This window comes from Leptopilina boulardi, unplaced genomic scaffold (genome assembly GCF_019393585.1).
Source record: "Leptopilina boulardi isolate dan_hultmark-lab unplaced genomic scaffold, ZJU_Lbou_2.1 LbouV2_332, whole genome shotgun sequence".
In the NCBI taxonomy this organism is placed as follows: Eukaryota; Metazoa; Arthropoda; class Insecta; order Hymenoptera; family Figitidae; genus Leptopilina; species Leptopilina boulardi.
The window spans coordinates 2,843,803-2,864,343 of NW_026137899.1; the positions used below are offsets into that span (position 1 = coordinate 2,843,803).

The following is a 20,541-nucleotide window of genomic DNA, read 5'->3' on the forward strand; positions in this document are numbered from 1 at the left end:
GGGTCACTGATTACAAATCTGTAGTCAGATTTTGAAATTTTTTTTTTTTTTTTGAAAATATGGATTTTTTCAAAGGCGTTGTTCAGTGCCTATATGATGCATTAGTGACACTCAAAGGGTTAATAAATTTTTTTTCGTCATAGGATCACCTGCCTATTGTTTCTACAATGCTAAAGTACATTTTAACAAAAAAAAAAATAAATCGTTTTTTTGAAAATTCTAGAGTGGTGTTACCCCTTAATTGTTTCACGGTAACAAAATTTTTTAATCAAGATTTCAAAGCCTTTTGAGTAGATCGAAATCAAAGAAGGTGAGCACGTAACCCATCAGCCAACAACTAATAACGTCACAATTGACCTAGTACTTTGCACTGCTAACGTACTTTCAAGGTTTGTTTAACATTAAATTTCGCTAGGTGCTTTTTTTCAAATTACGGTGAATATGACTTTACAATGTATATATTAAATTACATCCCTACATACAGAACAAAATATATTTGTCTCAGAGCTTAATGAATATTCATTTGTTTTAAATAAATTTTAGTAAAAATTTAATTTATTTTTTCAATTATTGGAAGAGTAATGAATGAAAGCACTATTTCACTTTTGCAACGTTTCGATGTCTCGGTATAACACCATTATGAGGTCACTTTATTTAACAAAAAAAATTAACAACTTAAATTTTTACAGATGAAGAATAGAATTTTAAATTACAAGTAATTTTCATATAACAAATATAATAGTTTTTCGAACATTTAAAAAATTAAAAACTACCTGGTGAATTATGTATTAAAATAATTTATTACATTTATAACTCGTCTTGAATAAATAAAATAAATAAAAAAAGGTAAAAAATTAAAATTTGAAACAACGAGAAGAGACACGACGGTGCGACCATTCTCTGATTATATAGGATACACGGAAAAACTTTGTGTATCACTTTTTGTTAAACTCATATGTATTTTTAGTAAATTGACTACTAAAGTGGGGAAAAAACGTGAAAAAGACGAAATTTCTTATTTAATAGAAGTCTCTTTAACAATATATGACTTCTTTTTTTCAATATTTAGTAGTCAGGTTAAGAAAAATTCGACGTGGACAGTGTCGTAACTGAAAAGAGTTAGATGAAGCCCCGACTTAATAGCAACAATTATTAATTAACTTTTAATTAAATCATAAATAATATTAATGAGGCTTTACTTTAGGTTATTTTTCTTTTTCTGTGTTTAAAATTTCACAAACCGGTTAGATTATACATCGAAAATACTGTTTTTATGAAGTTAGGGGCGCTTAAAACATACAGTACTCTCCTGAGCATATGTGAGCTTGTCTATGAAACCCCCCAAAGAAAATATATCATGTCATGTACATCTCTTATCCAAGCATATAATTCTTTTAATTAATGAGAATCGGTTTTAAATGAACACTATTTTTGTTTTTTCTTTTTTTGTAAAGTTGAAGTGTATTTGTGTTACTTCGTGTCACTAAAAGTGAGGTTAGGTGCGATACAATACTTATACGACAAAGTTATTAATCAAGACAAGACAGCGGAAACACCAAGACGAAGGAACAAGTTCTCATCAGATCACGGAAGTTAAGCAACGTTGGACGCGGTTAGTACTTGGATGGGTGACTGCTTGAATTGACATTCGACGATATGTTTTTTCGTGAAATTTAATTTTCGATCAAATGCCAAATTTTAGTAGTCAGACTAAGAAAAATTGATATCGTTGCAGTTTTTCCCCACTTTAGTAGTCAATTTACTAAAAATACATAGTGAGTTTAAGAAAAAGTAATACTCAAAGTTTCTCCGTGTACTAAACACGAGAGGAGTCATTTTTAGATGAAAATAATAGAAATAAAATCACTTTTTCAATTCCTTTAATAAAGAAAAGTACATTTGAAAAAAGAATTAAAGAGGACAAAAACAAAAAATATACTGAATCTGTAGTGAACGAACGAAGCAAAATTCCTCAAGTGTCACAGGTCCAAAAATGAAGTTTCTTGGTTCGGGCTACGATTTGCAGAAATTATTGTCTTATTGACTAAGACTTCAGACACAAAATATTTTTAAGATTTTTCAAAAACTGGCATGTGGAGGGGGTTGAATTTTTTCATTTTTGATGAACATCCACTTTTTCAATCTTTTGTAACTTTTTTCCTCTTGTATGTACAAAAATTTCACTCTAATGTTTTTTAGGCTTTTTAAAACACTTTTTGATGATAATAATTTTTTTAAAAAATCAAAATTTGATCTCTTTTTTTGAAAAATTGAACTATAAGTTCGTTTTTTAACTTTCGACCCTTTTTATTTTTTTGAAAATATTTTAGTTCGAAAGCTGAGATTTTTTCCTAAAAAATATGTTTTTTTTGGTTCTCGAGTACTTAAAACAAGAGTTAAAAAAATTTACCTAGTAGGTCGCGCAACTGATGTATCCTGATGACTGTCTGTTTGTTAGTGTCTTTAAGATACGTTGGAAATTTTTATACAATAATATTGTTTTACTGAAACCTTCATGTTATTTGACGATAAATTTTGATTATTGAACATTTTACATGTACCTGTTTGATATAAATTGAATTAATATAATAAAATTTTATTTATTCACAAAAATTTGGATACGCACTAATTTTAATTAAACAATAAACACACATGCGCATGCGCAGGTACTGTGCGTATGCGCGAGAAATCTGTAGCATTTCATTTAGTTATTTATCGCCACAGCAGCGAACAATTATTAGATTTCACTAAAATTATTAGAAGGAGATTATACCGATCTTTTTTTATGTAAGACTTTTAAATTATTTTTGCGAATATTGATTGTTGCAATATCTATTTGCATGAGTAAATTTCATTTTCTGGCTTGTGGGAAATATTTACTAGTTCTCAAGAACATATTTTAGTTCATTTAAAAACGAGACGAACGAATATCCAAAAAAATAAAGCGAAGACCATTAACGAATAGACAGGCGTCAGGACACATCAATTCGGCGACCGACTAGGTGAATTTTTTAAACTCTTTTCGTAATCGAGAACCAAAAAAACGCCCTTCTGGAAATTACATACTTTTTGGGAAAAAATCTCAGTTTTCGAACTAAATTATTTTCGAAAAAATAACAAGGGTCGAAAGTTAAAAAACGAATTTTTAGTTCAATTTTTCAAAAAAAGAGGTCAAATTTTGATTTTTTGAAAAACTCAGGGTGTCTAACAAGGATTGAGAAAAAAATTCCCTGACTTTTCCATGACTTCTCCCTGACATTTTTTGATTTTTCCCTGACTTTTTAATAACCTTATTTCTGCTTTCTTTGGACAAAAATATGGTTACTGACATATTTAACAATAAATTAATTCCTAATAGTAGTAACAAATGGTACTAAAAACTATTCAAGTTTTTTTAGATTAAAAAATTTTTAAATTCACAAAAAATTTTAATTTTTGTAGAAATTTACAGAAATTTTCCTGACTTTGAATGAAATTCCCTGACTTTTCCCTGACTTTCCCTGACCATTAGACACCCTGAAAAACTTTTATTATCATTAAGAAGTGAGTTAAAAAGCATAAAAAACCTTTAAAATGAAATTTTTATACATGCAAAAGGAAAAAAGTTACAGAAGTTTGAAAAAGTGGATGTTCATTAAAAATGAAAAAATTCAGCCTTCTCCACATGCCACAGTTTTTCAATCAGACAACAATTTCTAAAAATCTTAGCCCGATCCTAGAAACTTCATTTTTGGACCTGTGACACTTGAGGAATTTTGCCTCATATCCATGACGACAAACTCTCCAATAACTCTATAGTTTTATTTTGTTGTTTTGAGAAAGAGAGAAAACAATAAAAACAGAGGTTAATTTTGCGTAACCTATTTATTTTTCAAGCACACGTCATAATTTGCTCTGCCCAAGGAAGAATAAATTGTGGGCGTGAGAACAGTTGAGGGAAAGGAGAGTAGAATTCTATAGGTTCAATTCAAGGATGATCTTAGAAAAGTTCGAAGGTTTAAAATTAGGAGGCAACCTGATGTTTATGGTTGCGTGGGTCAGGGTGAAATCGCACGTATATGAAGGGAAATCGCGCCGTAGACTAGTTCGTCGAATAACCACGAAACATACCGGGTATTGCCGAACATTTTCCGCGGTTGACGGTGCCGTCCGGCTTATAGAGAAAGAAAGAGCGAGGGTCAAAAGGAGGGAGGGGGTGGGCACGAGGTGAAACAGAGTAAAAGCAAGTTCATTCTGTTAACAGCAGCCCCGCGAATATTCTCGGTATTCCAGACGTGTTGTGCGTATATAACTTCGATTCATTCAATTTTACAGTCAATTGCAAATACTCGCCGGTTCAATTTTCAAAAATATCAACAGTGTCATATGATATAATCATGGGGTGATTTTCTCCATTTATTCGACAACCTTCAGCAATATCATTGGATCTCTCAAGTGCCGCTACTTTCGCATTGGGCAAAATTTACAGGGAGAGAAAGAGAGGTTATATGATTTACGTCAGAGTTTGTGACGTGAGGGAATAAATACAAGAGCAACCGGTCCCGACCATCGAAAACAACAATAATAATCGTGATTATTTTTTTTTAATTTACAATTTTTTTTCGTAAAATATGTAAGTACTTGAGAGAGAATTTTCATTTTTTTATTAATAATTGTTTTTCATTTAATTATTGTGAATTCAACTTTTAAATTGGATTATTCGTATTACAAAAAGTATTAAAAGAAACGAAATTATTACTATCTCTTTTTGTACAAAACAATTGTCGAAGGTCATTTATGTTGGTGCGTCACGTAAAAGAAATATTGAAATTAAATATTTCAAGGTCATTTATTTTGTTAAAATGTTTATTAAAATTTTATTTATTAAATTTTCTATTAACATTTCTTATTTGTAAAAATTTATCCAAGGTTTTTCTTATTGGTATCTTATTTGTTTATTGTGTTGTAATTAATAAGATTCTATTATAATGTGCAATTTTATTTGTAATGAATATCTTCTTCTAATAATAAGGATGAGTAATACTCTATTTTCGTAATGACTATATTCCTATTATTTTAATAAAAAAAAAATACATTTTACTAACGAATTGTATTTTTAATTTTCGAATGAATTGCATTTTTCATTATAAATTTTTATTATTTTTTATGTTCTCATGTACTATGAAATAATTTTTTTTCTGCATTTTTCTATAGAAAATTGTTTGTTTTACGCTACGATTACATTTTTAAAATATTGAAAGAGATGGACGCACGTGGCTGAGCTTATATGTACATACTTGTTACACTCTTTGGCGATTATTTTCTGAATTGATTAATTTCAAATGAATTCACAATTAAGACATGCATTTATAATTACATACAGAATAAAAAAATTATTTTATAAATTATTTATAAATGTTTTATTTATGTATAACTTAAAAATATTTTAACAATAAAGTTGTAAGTAATAATATAATGTGAACAATAATTCCACGAAATTACATAAGTTATATTTTTGTTTTCGATGGATCGGTATTTTCGGTTTTCTTATATTATTTTCTTTCACAATATTCGACCGGAAATGCTTTCAGAATATGAGCTCACTCTCCTTGTATCTTGCTTACCGTTGGATTTTATTTTTTTTTCCTGTTCTTCTACACTATTTTGTTTATTGTTCTTTAAATAATCACAAAATTAATTATAAATTATTATAAATAAGATAAAAATAAATAATAATAAATAATACAAAAATAATTCGGACAAATAGATTATAATAAATTTTCTCTTAAGTTTCGTAATCAAAATGATTTTCTTTTTAAGGAATCTAATAATATAAAAATAATTATAAAGATTAAAAATTTTATATAATAAAAAGATTTTTATTTACAGGAAAAGAATAAAAAATAAAAATACCAAACTACCAAAAAAGGGTGATCATAAAAGTGTAAACACAAAAACATGTAAAAAATTGAAAATAATTTAAATTATTTTAGTTTTGATGAATATTATAATAACTAAAAATTTTGTTAACTATACGAAAAAATTTTTAACTCTATAACAAACAGAAATATTACAAATTATTTCATTCCTCATTTTATTTTACCTATAACCTACATTTAATTTCAGAAAATTTATTGTCAAAATTTCTTTGTTAATATTTAATTTAATATATAAGTAATAAAAAATATTCTAGAAGTAAGAAATTAAGAAATTTTTTAATTTTGCGATAAGATAATTAATTTTTTTATAATTGGAAATTAATTTTTTTAAACATAATAATCAAAATAATTTTTGTTATTTTTCCAACTTATACTTTATCACATTATTTTATTAATTATTTATTAATATTTTATATTTTTAATTTATGTATTTTCAAATTTCAATTAGAGAAATTACTATAAAAAAATTTAAGTCACTTGTGTAAACAGTGAAAATGTAAGGTTGATAAGTCGGTTTTCAACTTTTCACTGTCGTAACCTTGACCTTAGATCAGAGCGCGAAACATGAATTAAAGAACAGCTCGAGAATGAAATTTAAAAATTTAACCTTCAGAATATAACTTAAAGGATCTTTTCTCACTTTTCGTAAAAATTTTTATATTTTAAATTCTTGTAAAAGATAATTTTTATTTAATACTATGTTACAATTTTTATGTACCTAGATGTTTTGTTTTCGCTCGGAAAGAAATGGAATAACGAATATAGTAACTTTTACTACTTTAAAAGTAAAACCTGAACTGACCGGAGCTTCTGCTTATTTCTGGTAATTTTTACTCCAAAAATAGTAAAATTTACTCCTGAAATAGTAAAAATTATTCCGGAAATAGTAAATTTTACTATTTTTGGAGTAAAAATTGCCAGAAATGCGCAGAAACTCCGGACAGTTTAGGTTTTACTTTCAAACTAGTAAAAGTTACTTTATTCGTTTTTCCATTTTTCTCCGTGCGTCTATATATACAAAAGTTTGAATATTATCTTGTTTATGTGCACAAAATTGTCATATTTTCATTCAGATTAATTTGCGCAAATTTCATGAAAAATACTAAGTTTTTTATCCAGAAAACTGTATTTCAGTGAGAGAGAGAGAGAAACGTTTTTTTAAAAATAATTTCTTGAATAATAATAAAAAATTTAAAAATATAAAGAATTATTAAAATTTAATAAAGTAAATTCTTATTTTTTTATTCATACTGAATAAAATAGAATACAATTAAATTAAATTTAAATTGCGTGATAAATACTTGAGTGCATTTTTTTGATAACTTGATGAAATATTTGACATAATTTAAAATCCTGTGAAAAGATGGAATATTTTAAACTCCTATATATTTATAATAACTCGCGAGGTTTCCTATTTCTGTTCGACACATTAAGGGAGGAAATAGCGTAAGTGAAACGTTCGAATCTAGGACAAGTGTCGTTACACATTTCATATAAATCAGAACCGGAATCAGTATCTCATACTCAATAAATAATGTTCCAATAACCAATAAATATTTTTTTCACATATATGTTTTTTTAAAGCTGCTTAAAGTCAAGTTATTAAAATCTATAATATTTTTCGTTGCAAAAAGAATCTTGTGATAAAATTTACTCTTGGTAATTAAATTTTAATTTCTTTAAAAACTTATTTTAAAAGCCGCGAATTGCATTTTAATTTCCTAAATTTAGTTTTGTCAGTAAAAATTTATTTTTATTAACATTTTTAAGCTTTTTGATTTTTTCAGTATTTTGTTTGCTGTCCTTATGATAGACAAAAGCTTTGAGATGAGCTATAAAGATCAAAGGCAAAATGATGCAATATTAAAGACTATAAGCTACTATACAATTTACTGAAAAAAATCCGAAGGCTTTTCTCTTGTTTTCATTTAATTATAATGACGATATAGTAACTGGTTGTTATATATTTTATAAATTTTATTATTTTTAACATTTACCATTTTTTTAAATCATTTTTATAATTTTTAAGTTTTAAGTAATTTTCATAATTTTTTTTTAATAATTTATAATTTTTTATAATTTTATATTATTCTACTTCTTTCAAAAATACTTCAACCCATTCTCTTAAATTAAACACAAGGAGAGCGAGTACGAAATATTATTCTATTATTTTCTTATTGTCTCCTATAATTTTTTTCAATTATATTTTTTTCCTTTTTCTGCTTTTTATTATTTATACTCTTAAAATTGTCAACTTCCTCCATTCCATTTATTCTTGGTATTATATTTTCATTTTAAATAATAGTAGGTACTTTCACTTTCATTTTTACTTTTATACAAAAAATTAAATTTACTCTCACTTTTATTTACACCAAAACTAATTTTTACATTTTTACTCTTACTTCAGTTAAAATTTATTTCTATCACACTGAAAATTAAAAAAATAATTAAGTTTACCCTTACCATGGCTCAAATTAATTGAATGTGTAGCTTTTGAATATTTTTTATATTATAATATATTAATTTGATTTATTCTTAGTAATTTTGTAAGTTTTTTGATACAACTAATTTGATACAAAAGATAAATTAGCTTCAAATATTAATAATTAAATTTTTAATGTTAATCTAAAAAGTCACATTTTATTCTCCAAAATAAATACTTTTTTGCAAGTCCTGCTGTTGTGGTAATTTTTTCCTTAAAGAATAATAGTATAACCTTAAATTTTTAAGTCATAATATTAAAATTTAATTAAATCATGAATTTTTAGATAAACACACGTAATTTTTCGTTTTTATTTTTCACAATTTTTTTAACTAACTTAAAATAAATTTATCACTGTAAAACTAATTATATTTTAAAATACACATCATAAGCTATCTCATATTAAATTTTTGTGCAAAAATATTTAAGACCGGCTGTACAATACACATATGAATACGTCGAGTCCTGTAGACCCGTTGTGCCATTTACATTCAGTTTTCATTATCCACCGAAATTTTTAAAAACAATTTTTTTATCGAACCTTTATTATATATACTCTTCCCATACAGCACAAAAACTTGCAACAACCTTGCAGCATTATAAAAATGCCAGGTTCCCAAGCTTGCGCGGGAAGCTTCGAGCAAGACTGCCTCAAGTAACAAAATGTCCCACCTTAGCAAGCTTGCAATGAAAGGTTGCTGCAAGTTTTCAAAAAATGTCGCCTCAATCTTGCAATGAAAAATTGTTGCAACCTTGCAGTGAAAGATTAATGTAAGCTTGTAATAAAAGGTTCATATGTCTAGGGTAGTAGATCGGTTAGCGTTCTCGACTTGCGTGCGTAAAATCAGGTTTCGAATCCTCATACCCCCCAAGATTTTTTTGTGTAATATTAAGTTAACATAGAAAAATATAATGCAAAGAAAAAAATTAATAAATAAAAAATTTAAATTTTTCCTTTTGTGATTTCAATCACAAGTTTTTGTAAGATTGCAGCAAGCATATTGTAATCTTGTGTTAACCACATATGAACCTTTTATTGCAAGCTTACATTAATAACCTTAACTTGCAGCAACTTTTCATTGCAAGCTTGCTGGAAGCTTGCCGCGCAAGCTTGGGAACCTGGCATTTTTATAATGCTGCAAGTTTTTGTGCTGTATGGGTTATGTTATATTTTACTGATATGTACTCTTATGTTATATTTTATTGATATTTACATTTTTATTTTATATTTTGGATTATATTTTGCATTCTTACTTTTATTTTGGTTTTTTACTTTCAATTAAAATTTTTTTTAATGATATTTTTTATGTCACCTTTTATTTTTTATTTTTTCTAATCTTTATTAAAGATCTTTTATTGCAAACTCTGTCCTTTCTTCTGCTTATTCCTCTGATCTTCGTTACAATTTCTTTTATTTTCCTCTCTGTTTTCTTTTATCCGTTCCTTATTTTTATTAACCTTCTCGAAATTTTTAATCTTTTTGTCCAAACAAAACTCAGAAATATATAGGTTAGTGTTTTTAAATAATATCCAATTTTTGTTTCTTCCAAAGAAATTCTTGCTTCAAATTGTAAAATCTAAATTTTTCATTATATATTCCAAATTAGTTTCCATACTCAATTTTACTTAATAATAATCTCATGTTATTAACTATTATTATATTATCAAATAATGTAAAAAATTGTCAATTTAAAAATATTAAATATTTTAATCGATCTAAAAAGAAAAGTGAGAATAACAGAAAAAAATTATTTGTCCCTCATCTTTTGTTTGCTTCGTAAACCGTGAATTAATTTCAGATAAAGGAGGATTTAAAAATCAAAACTGTTAGTAAGTGACAATCAAAATGGTCCACACAGGTGTTGTGGGCCAATATTTTCCAGAATTGGACCCAAATTCAAAGGGTCCACCAAGACCCGTAGATCCGGCAATTCAAGCACGGAAAATCGTAAGTAAAATTATGGATTTTCTTTGTTTTTTATTAAAAGTATCCCAAGAAAAAAAAAGGTTGTGTTGACGTGCGAACAGTAATCCAATATAAAAGTTACGATGCAATCGAGGATGCAATGAAAGTCTCTACCTTGAACATGTTCTCTAGACAATTTACCAACAGCTTCCATTTCCTTTTTCCATATTCACAGAATAGCTTTTGCATGTCCCTAAATGCGCTTACAGCAATATAAATATTTACGAGCTAATCACATGTATATTTTATTATTCCATGAGGTATAATAAAGCTTAAATCAACATTTATTTAAACTTGTGTTTTTATTTCGATTTTCACTTACTGAAATAAATCTCACGTCTTTGAATATTATATCAAAAAATAGACACTGAAAAAGAAGTGTTCACAAAAAAACTTCAATTTTTTTTTGTTTCAACTTGTTTTGAATCAGATATCAACTTCTACGAAATCAGTTAGTAACAATTCGATTTTAGGTCGATCAAAAAATTTAATCTGAAATGACGCAGGAATAGTCCGGTATTAATCAGCAACAATCCGATTTTAATCTGGTATAACATCTTATCCAAAAAGACTCCGGAAAAATCCAAAATTTGTATGTTCAAAATCATCATTGTTGCGGACTAATATCATGATTGTACAAACAGATTTTTAATTAAGCTTTTTGACCTGACTACATCAGGATTCGTTACATAAAAATTTCTGATTATTTCGGACTTCATTCCAGATTTTTGTACAGACTGACTGCTGATTTTGTACATACTAATTTAAAATTTTTTCGGACTCATTTTGGAATAGGATTTTTTACCACCCACACAGCACCCAAAATTCCCTGAAACTTGACAGAACCTCACACACGGCGAGGTTAGGAAACTTCAGTGGCAAGGTTCATACAACATTGTGTCGATGTTTAAATGTCCACATGAAAAGAATATTTACACGAAACTTTGAGGGTATATTACACTATAAATGTTCACGTGCAATGTTCAGTCAATGTTGTGTCAATATTTACATTACATTTTCGCCTAGTTATAAAAATTTCGTTTACTAATATAATAAGTATAGGTGAATACTGACACAACATTGACTGAACATTGCACGTGAATATTTATAGTGTAATATTTACTCAAAGTTTCGTGTGAATATTCTTTTCATGTGGACATTTAAATATCGACACAAACTTGTATGAACCTTGCCACTGAAGTTTCCTAACCTCTCCGTGTGAGGTTCTGTTTTAGTTTCAGGGATTTTATTCTGAACTCATTGCAGATTAAGTTTTTTCATCGAACTAAATTCAGGTTGTTGCGGACGGTACACGGAAAAAATCTCTATCTGGAACAGTGATATGTTAAAAATAATAATTTAAGAATTTTTATATAATTGGAATTATTTAAGATTAAACATTTTGACTTCAAATAAACAAATGTTGAGGTTAAACTATTATTTTTCAAAACAATTTCAATTAAAATTAACGAACTCTTTTGTTCTTTCGAGCTGTCGAAAACCAACCAAACACAAGGGATTGTTAACTGAACTATCACTCTTTCACATTCAATTTCTAACTAATAATTAACCCTTTCAGTCACGCCATTCGTAAAATAGACAAACCATTCTAAACGCTATTATGAATACATTTTTTTGGGTCCCTGAACATGAATCTGCTGTCAGATTTGCAAAATTTTCAAAACGGCGGATTCAATATGGCATATAAAAAATTAAACATTCATCGGATTCGCTCGAAAATCGTTACTCGGGGATTTTCGGGATCGCTGTTTACGAATCTGAAGTCAGTTACTCAAATTTCCAAATGACGGATCCAATATAGGAGATTCGTAATCAGCGACCTCAAAAACATCAAAGTAACAAGTTTGAAGTAGATCTGTGTGATTTTTAATTTTTGACGTCCGCCATTTTGAATTTTTGAAATCCGATCTCAACTTCGTAATCACCGTCTCTGAAAACCCCTAAGTAACAAGTTTTAAATCGCAATCCATGAGATTTTTAATTTTTTCGTCTGCCATATTGGATTCGCCATTTTGAATTTTAAAAATTTTGTAAATCTAACTTCGGATTTGTATTCAGCGACCCCAAAAACCCCCAAGTGACAAGTTTCAAGCCAATCCGTGAGATTTTTAATTTGTTTCCTCCTCCATATTGCATCCAACATTTTGAATTTCGAAAAATTTGTAAATTTTGACATGAAATTCGTAGTCTGCGACTCCAAAAACGTCCGAAAAATAAGTTTCTACTAAATCCGAATCACAGTATTATTTATTTTTGTAATTAATAGACTTAGTGGTTAAGCAAATTCAATTTCTCAGAATATTAATTTCTTCCTTTGGTAATAATTTAATCAGATTTATTTTATTTATTATATAGATTTATACTGAAATTTAACTGCGCTAACTTAGATTTATATAATATTTCAAATTTTTACCTATGTAACTATAAGAATTTAAGAATACTACATGTACGAAAGGACTTGTTCCGTCTATAAAAATAAATAAATAAAATAAATATTTATCATTTTAAGTCAAATTTATTAAATAATTGTAAAAAAGTAACTTCAACTGCTCAGAAAAAGTATTATTTTTTAATTAAGCATGAATTTGGAAACTAACTTTCATTATGATAAAATTTGCATAAATGCAATTTGCATAAAGCAAATATGAAAATTTCAAAAATCTACAAAACTGGGTATTTGAATAAAAAAGGTCTGAGATTTAAAACCATCTCTTTCATTCGAGGTTCTAGATCATACTGACTCTCGTAGAAGGTTTCAGTAGTAAAGACAATGCAAGGTCAGACATATGCCAGATGCCTCGCGTACATTCAAGTAGTGAAGGTTATTCAAGGCCAGACTCTTTCACGATAAATAATATGTACAGAACTAATTTTTACCAAAAAATTTTAATTATTACTTTTAAAACAACAATAATTTTCAGCGGATTTAATGATTTCGATGTTTAATATTTTTTTAATGAAAATTTTATTGTTCTTACTAATTTTAGGAAAAAGTCGGTTAATAAAGAAAAAATCGGACAAGTGCGAGTTACACTCGCATTAAAACCAAGGGTTCCGTACCCCTAATCCTAAAATTTGAGGGGTTTAAAGTGTGAAGGCCGATGGAAAAATTCCAATTTTGCTTAATTTTTCCTGTAATGTGAGCATGCAAATACATAACATAAGTTTTTAAAAATTTTTTAATTTTTTTATCATTTAACATTTTCAATTTAATGATTTTTTTAGATTTCACCAAATAATAAAAATATCAACAAATAAAAAATGTCAAAAGATAAAAAAAATAGCAAATGGTAAAAAAAAGAAAATGTTAAAAATGGCAAATTATAAAGAATGGCAAAACACTACAAAAAATTATAGCAAGCACAATTGGAGTTCTCGCTATATTTTTTTTGTAATCTACACACAAAAATACGTAAAAGTGTATAAATTTGAAACTCTTTAGATAAAATATTTTTTGTTTTTTGAGGAAAAAACATGATTTTTATCGAAAATTATCAGTTTTTCCTTGAAAACACTATGATAATTAACTCCAATCGTTTTCGCTATATTTTTTTTGTAATCTACACGTAAAAATACGTAAAAAAGTATAAATTTGAATCCCTTAGGATAAAATTTTCTTCTTTTTTTATTCGAAAAATCCATGATTTTTTCTAAAAATATGAGTTTTCCTTAAAAACAATATGAACATCAACTCCAATTGTGCTCGCTGTATTTTTCCGGGTGTACTTCTGAAAAGGTCCCCCCTTTAAATTTAATAAAACACGGGTATTCTTACGTATTTTGGTGCATAGATTACGAAAATCATAATGAAAATTGGCGCAAATTTGATTATCATTGTAAAAACCCGCGTGGAAATGAAACTATGGGTAAAATCATAAAAACCATGGGCGAAATCGATTGCCAAGGTAAATACGATTAGACCCATGGTTTAAAGCTTGGCAAAAATCTCAAAAACCATTGCTTATGTCCGTTTCCCATGGTACAATTTCCCATAGAAAATTTTTTTTTAATTTTACGGATTTTTAACCATTGCTAAAATCTTTCAAACCATGGGAAATTTTTTTTTTAAATTTACTAACTTTGGACCATTGCCAAAATCTTGGAAACCATGGGAAAATTTTTTTTTTAAATTTACTAACTTTGGGCCATTGCCAAAATCTTGGAAACCATGGAAAAATTTTTTTTCTTAATTAACGGAATTTTGACCATTGCTAAAATCTTTCGAACCATGGGTAATTTTTTTTTTTAAATTTACTAATATTGGTCCATTGCTAAAATTTTGGAAACCATGGGAAATTTTTTTTTTTTTACGGATTTTGGACCATGGCTAAAAACTTGCAAACCATTGGAAAAATTTTTTAATTTTACGGATTTTGGACCATGGCTAAAAACTTGCAAACCATGGAAAAAAATTTTTTAATTTTACTGATTTTGGACCATTGCATAAATCTTGCGAACCATGGGAAATATTTTTTTTCTTTTTTACGGATTTTAGACAATGGCTAAAAACTTGCGAACCATGGAAAAATTATTTTGTTTAATTTACGGATTTTTGACAGTTGCAAAAATCGAAAATCATGTTCGCAAGTTTTTAACCATGCTCCAAAATCTGTAAAATAGAAAAAAAAATTTCCCATGGTTTGCAAGATTTTAGCAATGGTTTAAAATAAAAAAAATTAAAAAACTTTTTCCCATGGTTTTCAAGATTTTAGCAATGGTTTAAAACCGTAAATTAAAAAAAAAATTTTCCACGGATCGTAAGATTTTAGCGATGGTCAAAAATCCGTAAATTAAGAAAAAAAATTTTCCTATGGTTTGAAAGATTTTAGCAATGCTCAAAAATCCGTAAATTAAGAAAAATAATTTTCCCATGGTTCGCAAGATTTTAGCAATGGTTTAAAATCAAAAAAATTAAAAAAATTTTTCCCATGGTTCGCAAGTTTTTAGCCATGGTTTAAAATCAAAAAAATTAAAAAACTTTCTCCATAGTTTTCAAGATTTTATCAATGGTTTAAAAACCGTAAATTTAAAAAAAATTTTCCTATGGTTCAAAAGATTTTAGCAATCGTCAAAAATCCGTAAATTAAGAAAAATACTTTTCCCATGGTTCGCAAGATTTTAGCAATGGTTTAAAATAAAAAAAATTAAAAAACTTTTTCCCATGGTTTTCAAGATTTTAGCAATGGTTTAAAACCGTAAATTTAAAAAAAAAATTTTCCATGGATCGAAAGATTTTAGCAATGGTCAAAAATCCGTAAATTAAGAAAAATAATTTTCCCATGGTTCGCAAGATTTTAGCAATGGTTTAAAATCAAAAAAATTAAAAAATTTTTTCCCATGGTTCGCAAGTTTTTAGTCATGGTCCAAAATCCGTAAATTTAAAAAATTTTCCCATGGTTTGCTAGTTTTTAGCCATGGTCCAAAATCCTTAAAATAAAAAAAAATTTTCCCATGGTTCCAAGATTTTGGCAATGGCCCAAAGTTAGTAAATTTAAAAAAAAAATTTTCCCATGGTTTCCAAGATTTTGGCAATGGTCCAAAGTTAGTAAATTTAAAAAAAAAAAAATTTCTTATGGTTTGAAAGATTTTAGCAATGGTTAAAAATCCGTAATATTAAAAAAAAATTTCCTATGGGAAATTGTACCATGGGAAACGGACATAAGCAATGGTTTTTGAGATTTTTGCCATGGTTTAAACTATGGGTCTAATCGTGTTTACCTTGGCAATCGATTTCGCCCATGGTTTTTATGATTTTACCCATTGTTCTATTTCCACGCGGGAACCATAAAAAACCCCATAAAATAATGGTTTTTTACGATTGTCTCGTAAAAAACAAAAAATTTCGAAAAAAGTTTTAGACAAAAGTTGTATGCATTTTTTTTACCAAAAATCATTATTTTTCGAGAAAAATCCAAAAAACGAAAAACACCATGATAATGAAAACATATACAGCATAGTCATGGTTAGACATATTATTTGACTCGTATATAGTATCATATTCACCATTAGTCAGGATCTAACGAATTCCGCAAAATACTTTCGGCCATATCTACCCCCTCTCGCCAAGGTTTTTTTTAAAAAGAAAAGCGAGCAGTACCTTACCCGGCCGAAGGCCGTGTTTACTATTTTGCGTTTACCGCAGCTGTGGACTCCACCCCACAATTTCCGCAAATTACTTTCAGACACATCCACCCCCTCTCGCCAAGATTTCTTATGGTGATTCCATAAATGGAACGCGCGACTGACGCGCGACAATTGATCGTACGTATACGGAGCGTACTTTGCTGTACTTCAACAGACGGACTCTCTCGCATAATACGTATACTGCTCCGTATACGTACGATCAATTGTCGCGCGTCAGTCGCGCGTTCCATTTGTGGAATCACCATTAAAAAGAGAAGAGAGCAGTACCTTACGCGGCCGAAGGCCGTGTTTACTATTTTGCATTTACCGCTGCTGTAGACTTCACCCCACAATTTCCGCAAATTACTTTCGGACCATTTTTCTCGAAAAATAATGACTTTTGGTAAAAAATGCATAAAACATAAAATGTGTGTTTTTTTGAGATCTACAACTTTTGTCTAAAACTTTTTTCGAAATGTTTTGCTTTTTACGAGATAATAGCAAAAAATCATGATTTTATGGTGTTTTTTACGGTTTTTACCATGATAATCAAATTTGCGCCAATTTTCACTACGATTTTCGTAATCTACGCACCAAAATACGTAAGAATACCTATGTTTTATTAAATGTAAAGGGGGGACCTTCTCGGAAGTATATCCATTTTTCCTGTAATCTACACGCAAAAATACGTAAGTATACCAAATATGAACTGCCTTCGTCAAATATTGTGTGCGCTAGGAGGATTTATCGCTTTTTTTCAAAATTTTTGATTTTTCCTTGACAACACTATGTAAATTAATTCCTATGAGATTCGCTATATTTTTCCTGTAATCTACACGCCAAAATACATAGGTATACCAAATTTCAGCCCTCTAGATAAATTCGTGTCGCCGCTAGGGGGTACATGTCTTGCTTCACTAGTCTCATTAATAGGGTTCTCCCTTCGGGTACGGAACCCTAAAAATTTGGATTCATGTTTGTTGCAATTCATTTTGATTTTGGTATCGAAATGAGTAAGAGACAAACTTCATGTTACTCAAAATATTATTTGCAGAGTAATTTTGTATTGTAATTATTTTTGCTTTCTCGTGGAGGAAGCTTTGTAGTCCTTTCGTTTATAAAAATTTTCAAAGTGGCGGAAACAAATTTTTTTTCTATATACACTGAGAGACCTTTTGCACCGTAACCGACTTTCGACAGGTGACTGCGAAGCATTCTGTTGGTAAGCTACAAGACTATAAGTTTGGGCTGCTGCAGTACATTTTTGGGTGCGTGTCTGCCAAAAAGTTGTACAGCTACAAACCAAAGGTCGCGTCCCCACAACTTTTGTGAGCTACTCATCAACATTTTGGACAGTCACGCTCCCAAAATTGCACCGCCGCACACCATAACCATAGTGGCGCTGCTGTAACTTACCTTGTTCCGCTGCAGTCCAAAAGGTCTCTCAGTGTAGAAACATGTTATATGAGATCCTGATCAATTGTCCGGATGTATGTATGTATGTGTGTGTGGATCCCTTTTTTGTTTAGACGATAACTTTAACAGGTTTTAATGGATTTAGATAAAATTTAGTAGGCTCATTTATCATATTAATATCTCAAATCTGACCAAAGGATTTTAAAAAATACCCAAAAAAAATTTTTTTGTCTTTTTTTAAAAATTTTATTTTAAATCGAAAAAATTAAAGTTATATATAATAAAATCGTATTCCTTACGTCAAAACAAATCGATTAATATATATATATAAAGTAAAGTTTCAATTTAAATTTAAAGAATTAATAAAAGCTAAAAAATCAAAAATTCACATTTTGGCAATAAAAGTTTGTGATTTTTTAAATTTAAGTTTATATATGAAATAATTGTTTTCCTTGCATAAAAACGAATCGATTGGTATATATAAATTATACATTTGAGGTAAATTTAATAAATTAATGAAAGATAAAAAAAATTCCCATTTTAGCTGAAAAATTTTGTATTTATTTAAATTCAAGTTTAAATGTAAAATAATTGTGTTCCTTGCATTGAAACAAACCGATATAATTGTAAATACTTATAAATTATATATTATTTTTCATTAATTTTTAGAAATTTCAGCTAGAATGTGAATTTTTGATTTTTTAACTTCCATTAATTTTTTAAATTTAACTCAAATGTATACTCAAATGTTTATATTATTTTATTATTAATGTATGTTTATTTTAATGTTAATGCTTTCTCCACGAGAAAGCAAATTTTTTTGCTGATCGTAAAGAGGAAGCAAAATGTTCATGTAAGGAACATCTGAATTTACATCTTGTTTCTAATATTTCAACAATACCAGAAAGATTATTTTTACCAGTACGAGTATTTATAAATTTTTAAGTAAAAACTACCTATTAATTATTACACAGGCACACAAAAAAAATTGATGTTCTGATCTTGAGGTCAAACCATGTCTACTTTATGTTTTTGGGGTCGTTGAAGCCGAATCTGAAGTCTATTTAAGCCCATCACGTCAAGTTTTTGAAGCAAAATCAAAAAATCCTAAAATTTGACACAAAAATTTTAAAATAAAAAAAATCTGATTTATAAGTCTTATCAAGTCTACTTTACGTTTTTAGGGTCGCTGAAACCATATCTGAAGTTTATTTAACTCCATCACGTCTAATTTTTAAAGCAAACTTAAAAAATCCCAAAATTTGACAGAAAAAATTTTTTGTATGTTATGTCAGAAGCCTGGCGTGATGGGGTTAAATGAGGACCCCGATTGTATAAAGCGCTCTACGCTTGAGGCAAACGCCTTGAAACCAGTCAAACCATTGGTCCAAAAATGGAAATAAATAAAACTCAAAATTAAAATTTTTTAACCTTTATGGGACTGACGAGGTACCTGGGTACCTTTTGCATTTTCAAATTGGCTTTTTTCGTAATTTTTAAAATCGTACTGACCTAAGGTTTTTTGACATCTCAAATTTATCCATAAACTGAGAAAAAAAATTTAGTGTTTGCAACAAAATTGTTTGATTAGGCAAATTTGGTTCTTGTAACCAAATTTTGGTTGACTGAAACAAAGTCGTAGAGTTATCTCAACCAAACATTTGGTTAGGCCAACAAAATTATTTAGTTGAACATTTTTAAATTCCAACCAAAATTCGGTTACGACAACAAAGTAATTTGGTTAACACAACAAAATAGTTTGGTCTAAAAAACCAAATGATCGTTTGTTGTCCTAACCAAAATTTGGTTGCGACTACCAAATAATTTGATTCGCTCTCAGCTCATAGCTTAAGAGAACAGTTAGTTTAAATCACTCACAAGGATGGGTAGTCCAGTGGTCAGAGCTCCCGATCTTCAGTTTTAAAAAAGAGGTTCGATCCCAGGCGGAGATGAGATTTTTCAAAGTCAAAAAATATTTCAATTGGATAAATATAAAATCAATGTTAAATTGATAATAAATAAATAATGAAATAAATAAAAATGATAAAAAGAAAAGAAATAAGGTAGAATAAAATTTTTAATTTTACAAAAAACTATTTGTTTGATCAACCAAACATTTTTGTTGACCTAACAAAAAAAACTTGGTTGAGCTAACCAAACATTTTTGTTATGCCAACAAAAAAAAGTCAACAAAATTTTTTGGTTGACTCAAACAAATAGTTTGGTTGCCTAAATACCAACAAAATTTTGGTTGCTCTGACTAAACATTTTTCTCAGTGTATAAAGTGTTTTAATATTATTTTTAATGTACCTTTTTTATTTATTTATTCGGAAATAATAAACAAAGTTTCTTCACCCTTAAAAGGCGGACAAAGTACCTGGGTACCTCTGTACATTTCGTTCAGATAAATGTAGAAATTTCTATTAAAAAATTATGAAAAATTACATTAAACAATTTTTTTAAATTTTTATAGTAATGCACATAATTTTTTTTTATAAAATATGTAATTTAGTTACTATAGTTAAATAATATTTATAAAAAATCGTCAGTTTTTAACTTAAAAATTACCGTAAAAATAAAGTTTGAATAGAAATAATTTGTATTAAAAATAAAT

The 20,541-nt window shown here is 28.2% G+C and overlaps 1 protein-coding gene across 4 annotated transcripts in view; it reads left to right on the forward strand.

Annotated features, from left to right (window-relative positions):
- The window catches only part of LOC127285401 (synaptotagmin-7), an 858,561-nt gene that overhangs the window by 261,496 nt on the left and 576,524 nt on the right, over positions 1-20,541 (forward strand). For 2 of the 4 annotated variants that reach the window (XM_051311396.1, XM_051311397.1), the window contains exons 1-2: positions 4,222-4,482; positions 10,200-10,348. The exons of the other annotated variants lie outside the window; for them this stretch is intronic. In XM_051311396.1, coding sequence (XP_051167353.1) covers positions 10,247-10,348 — 102 coding nt within the window. In that variant the 5' untranslated portion in view covers positions 4,222-4,482; positions 10,200-10,246. Of the gene's footprint in view, positions 1-4,221; positions 4,483-10,199; positions 10,349-20,541 lie in introns of those variants that run through there. 4 annotated transcript variants of the gene reach the window in all.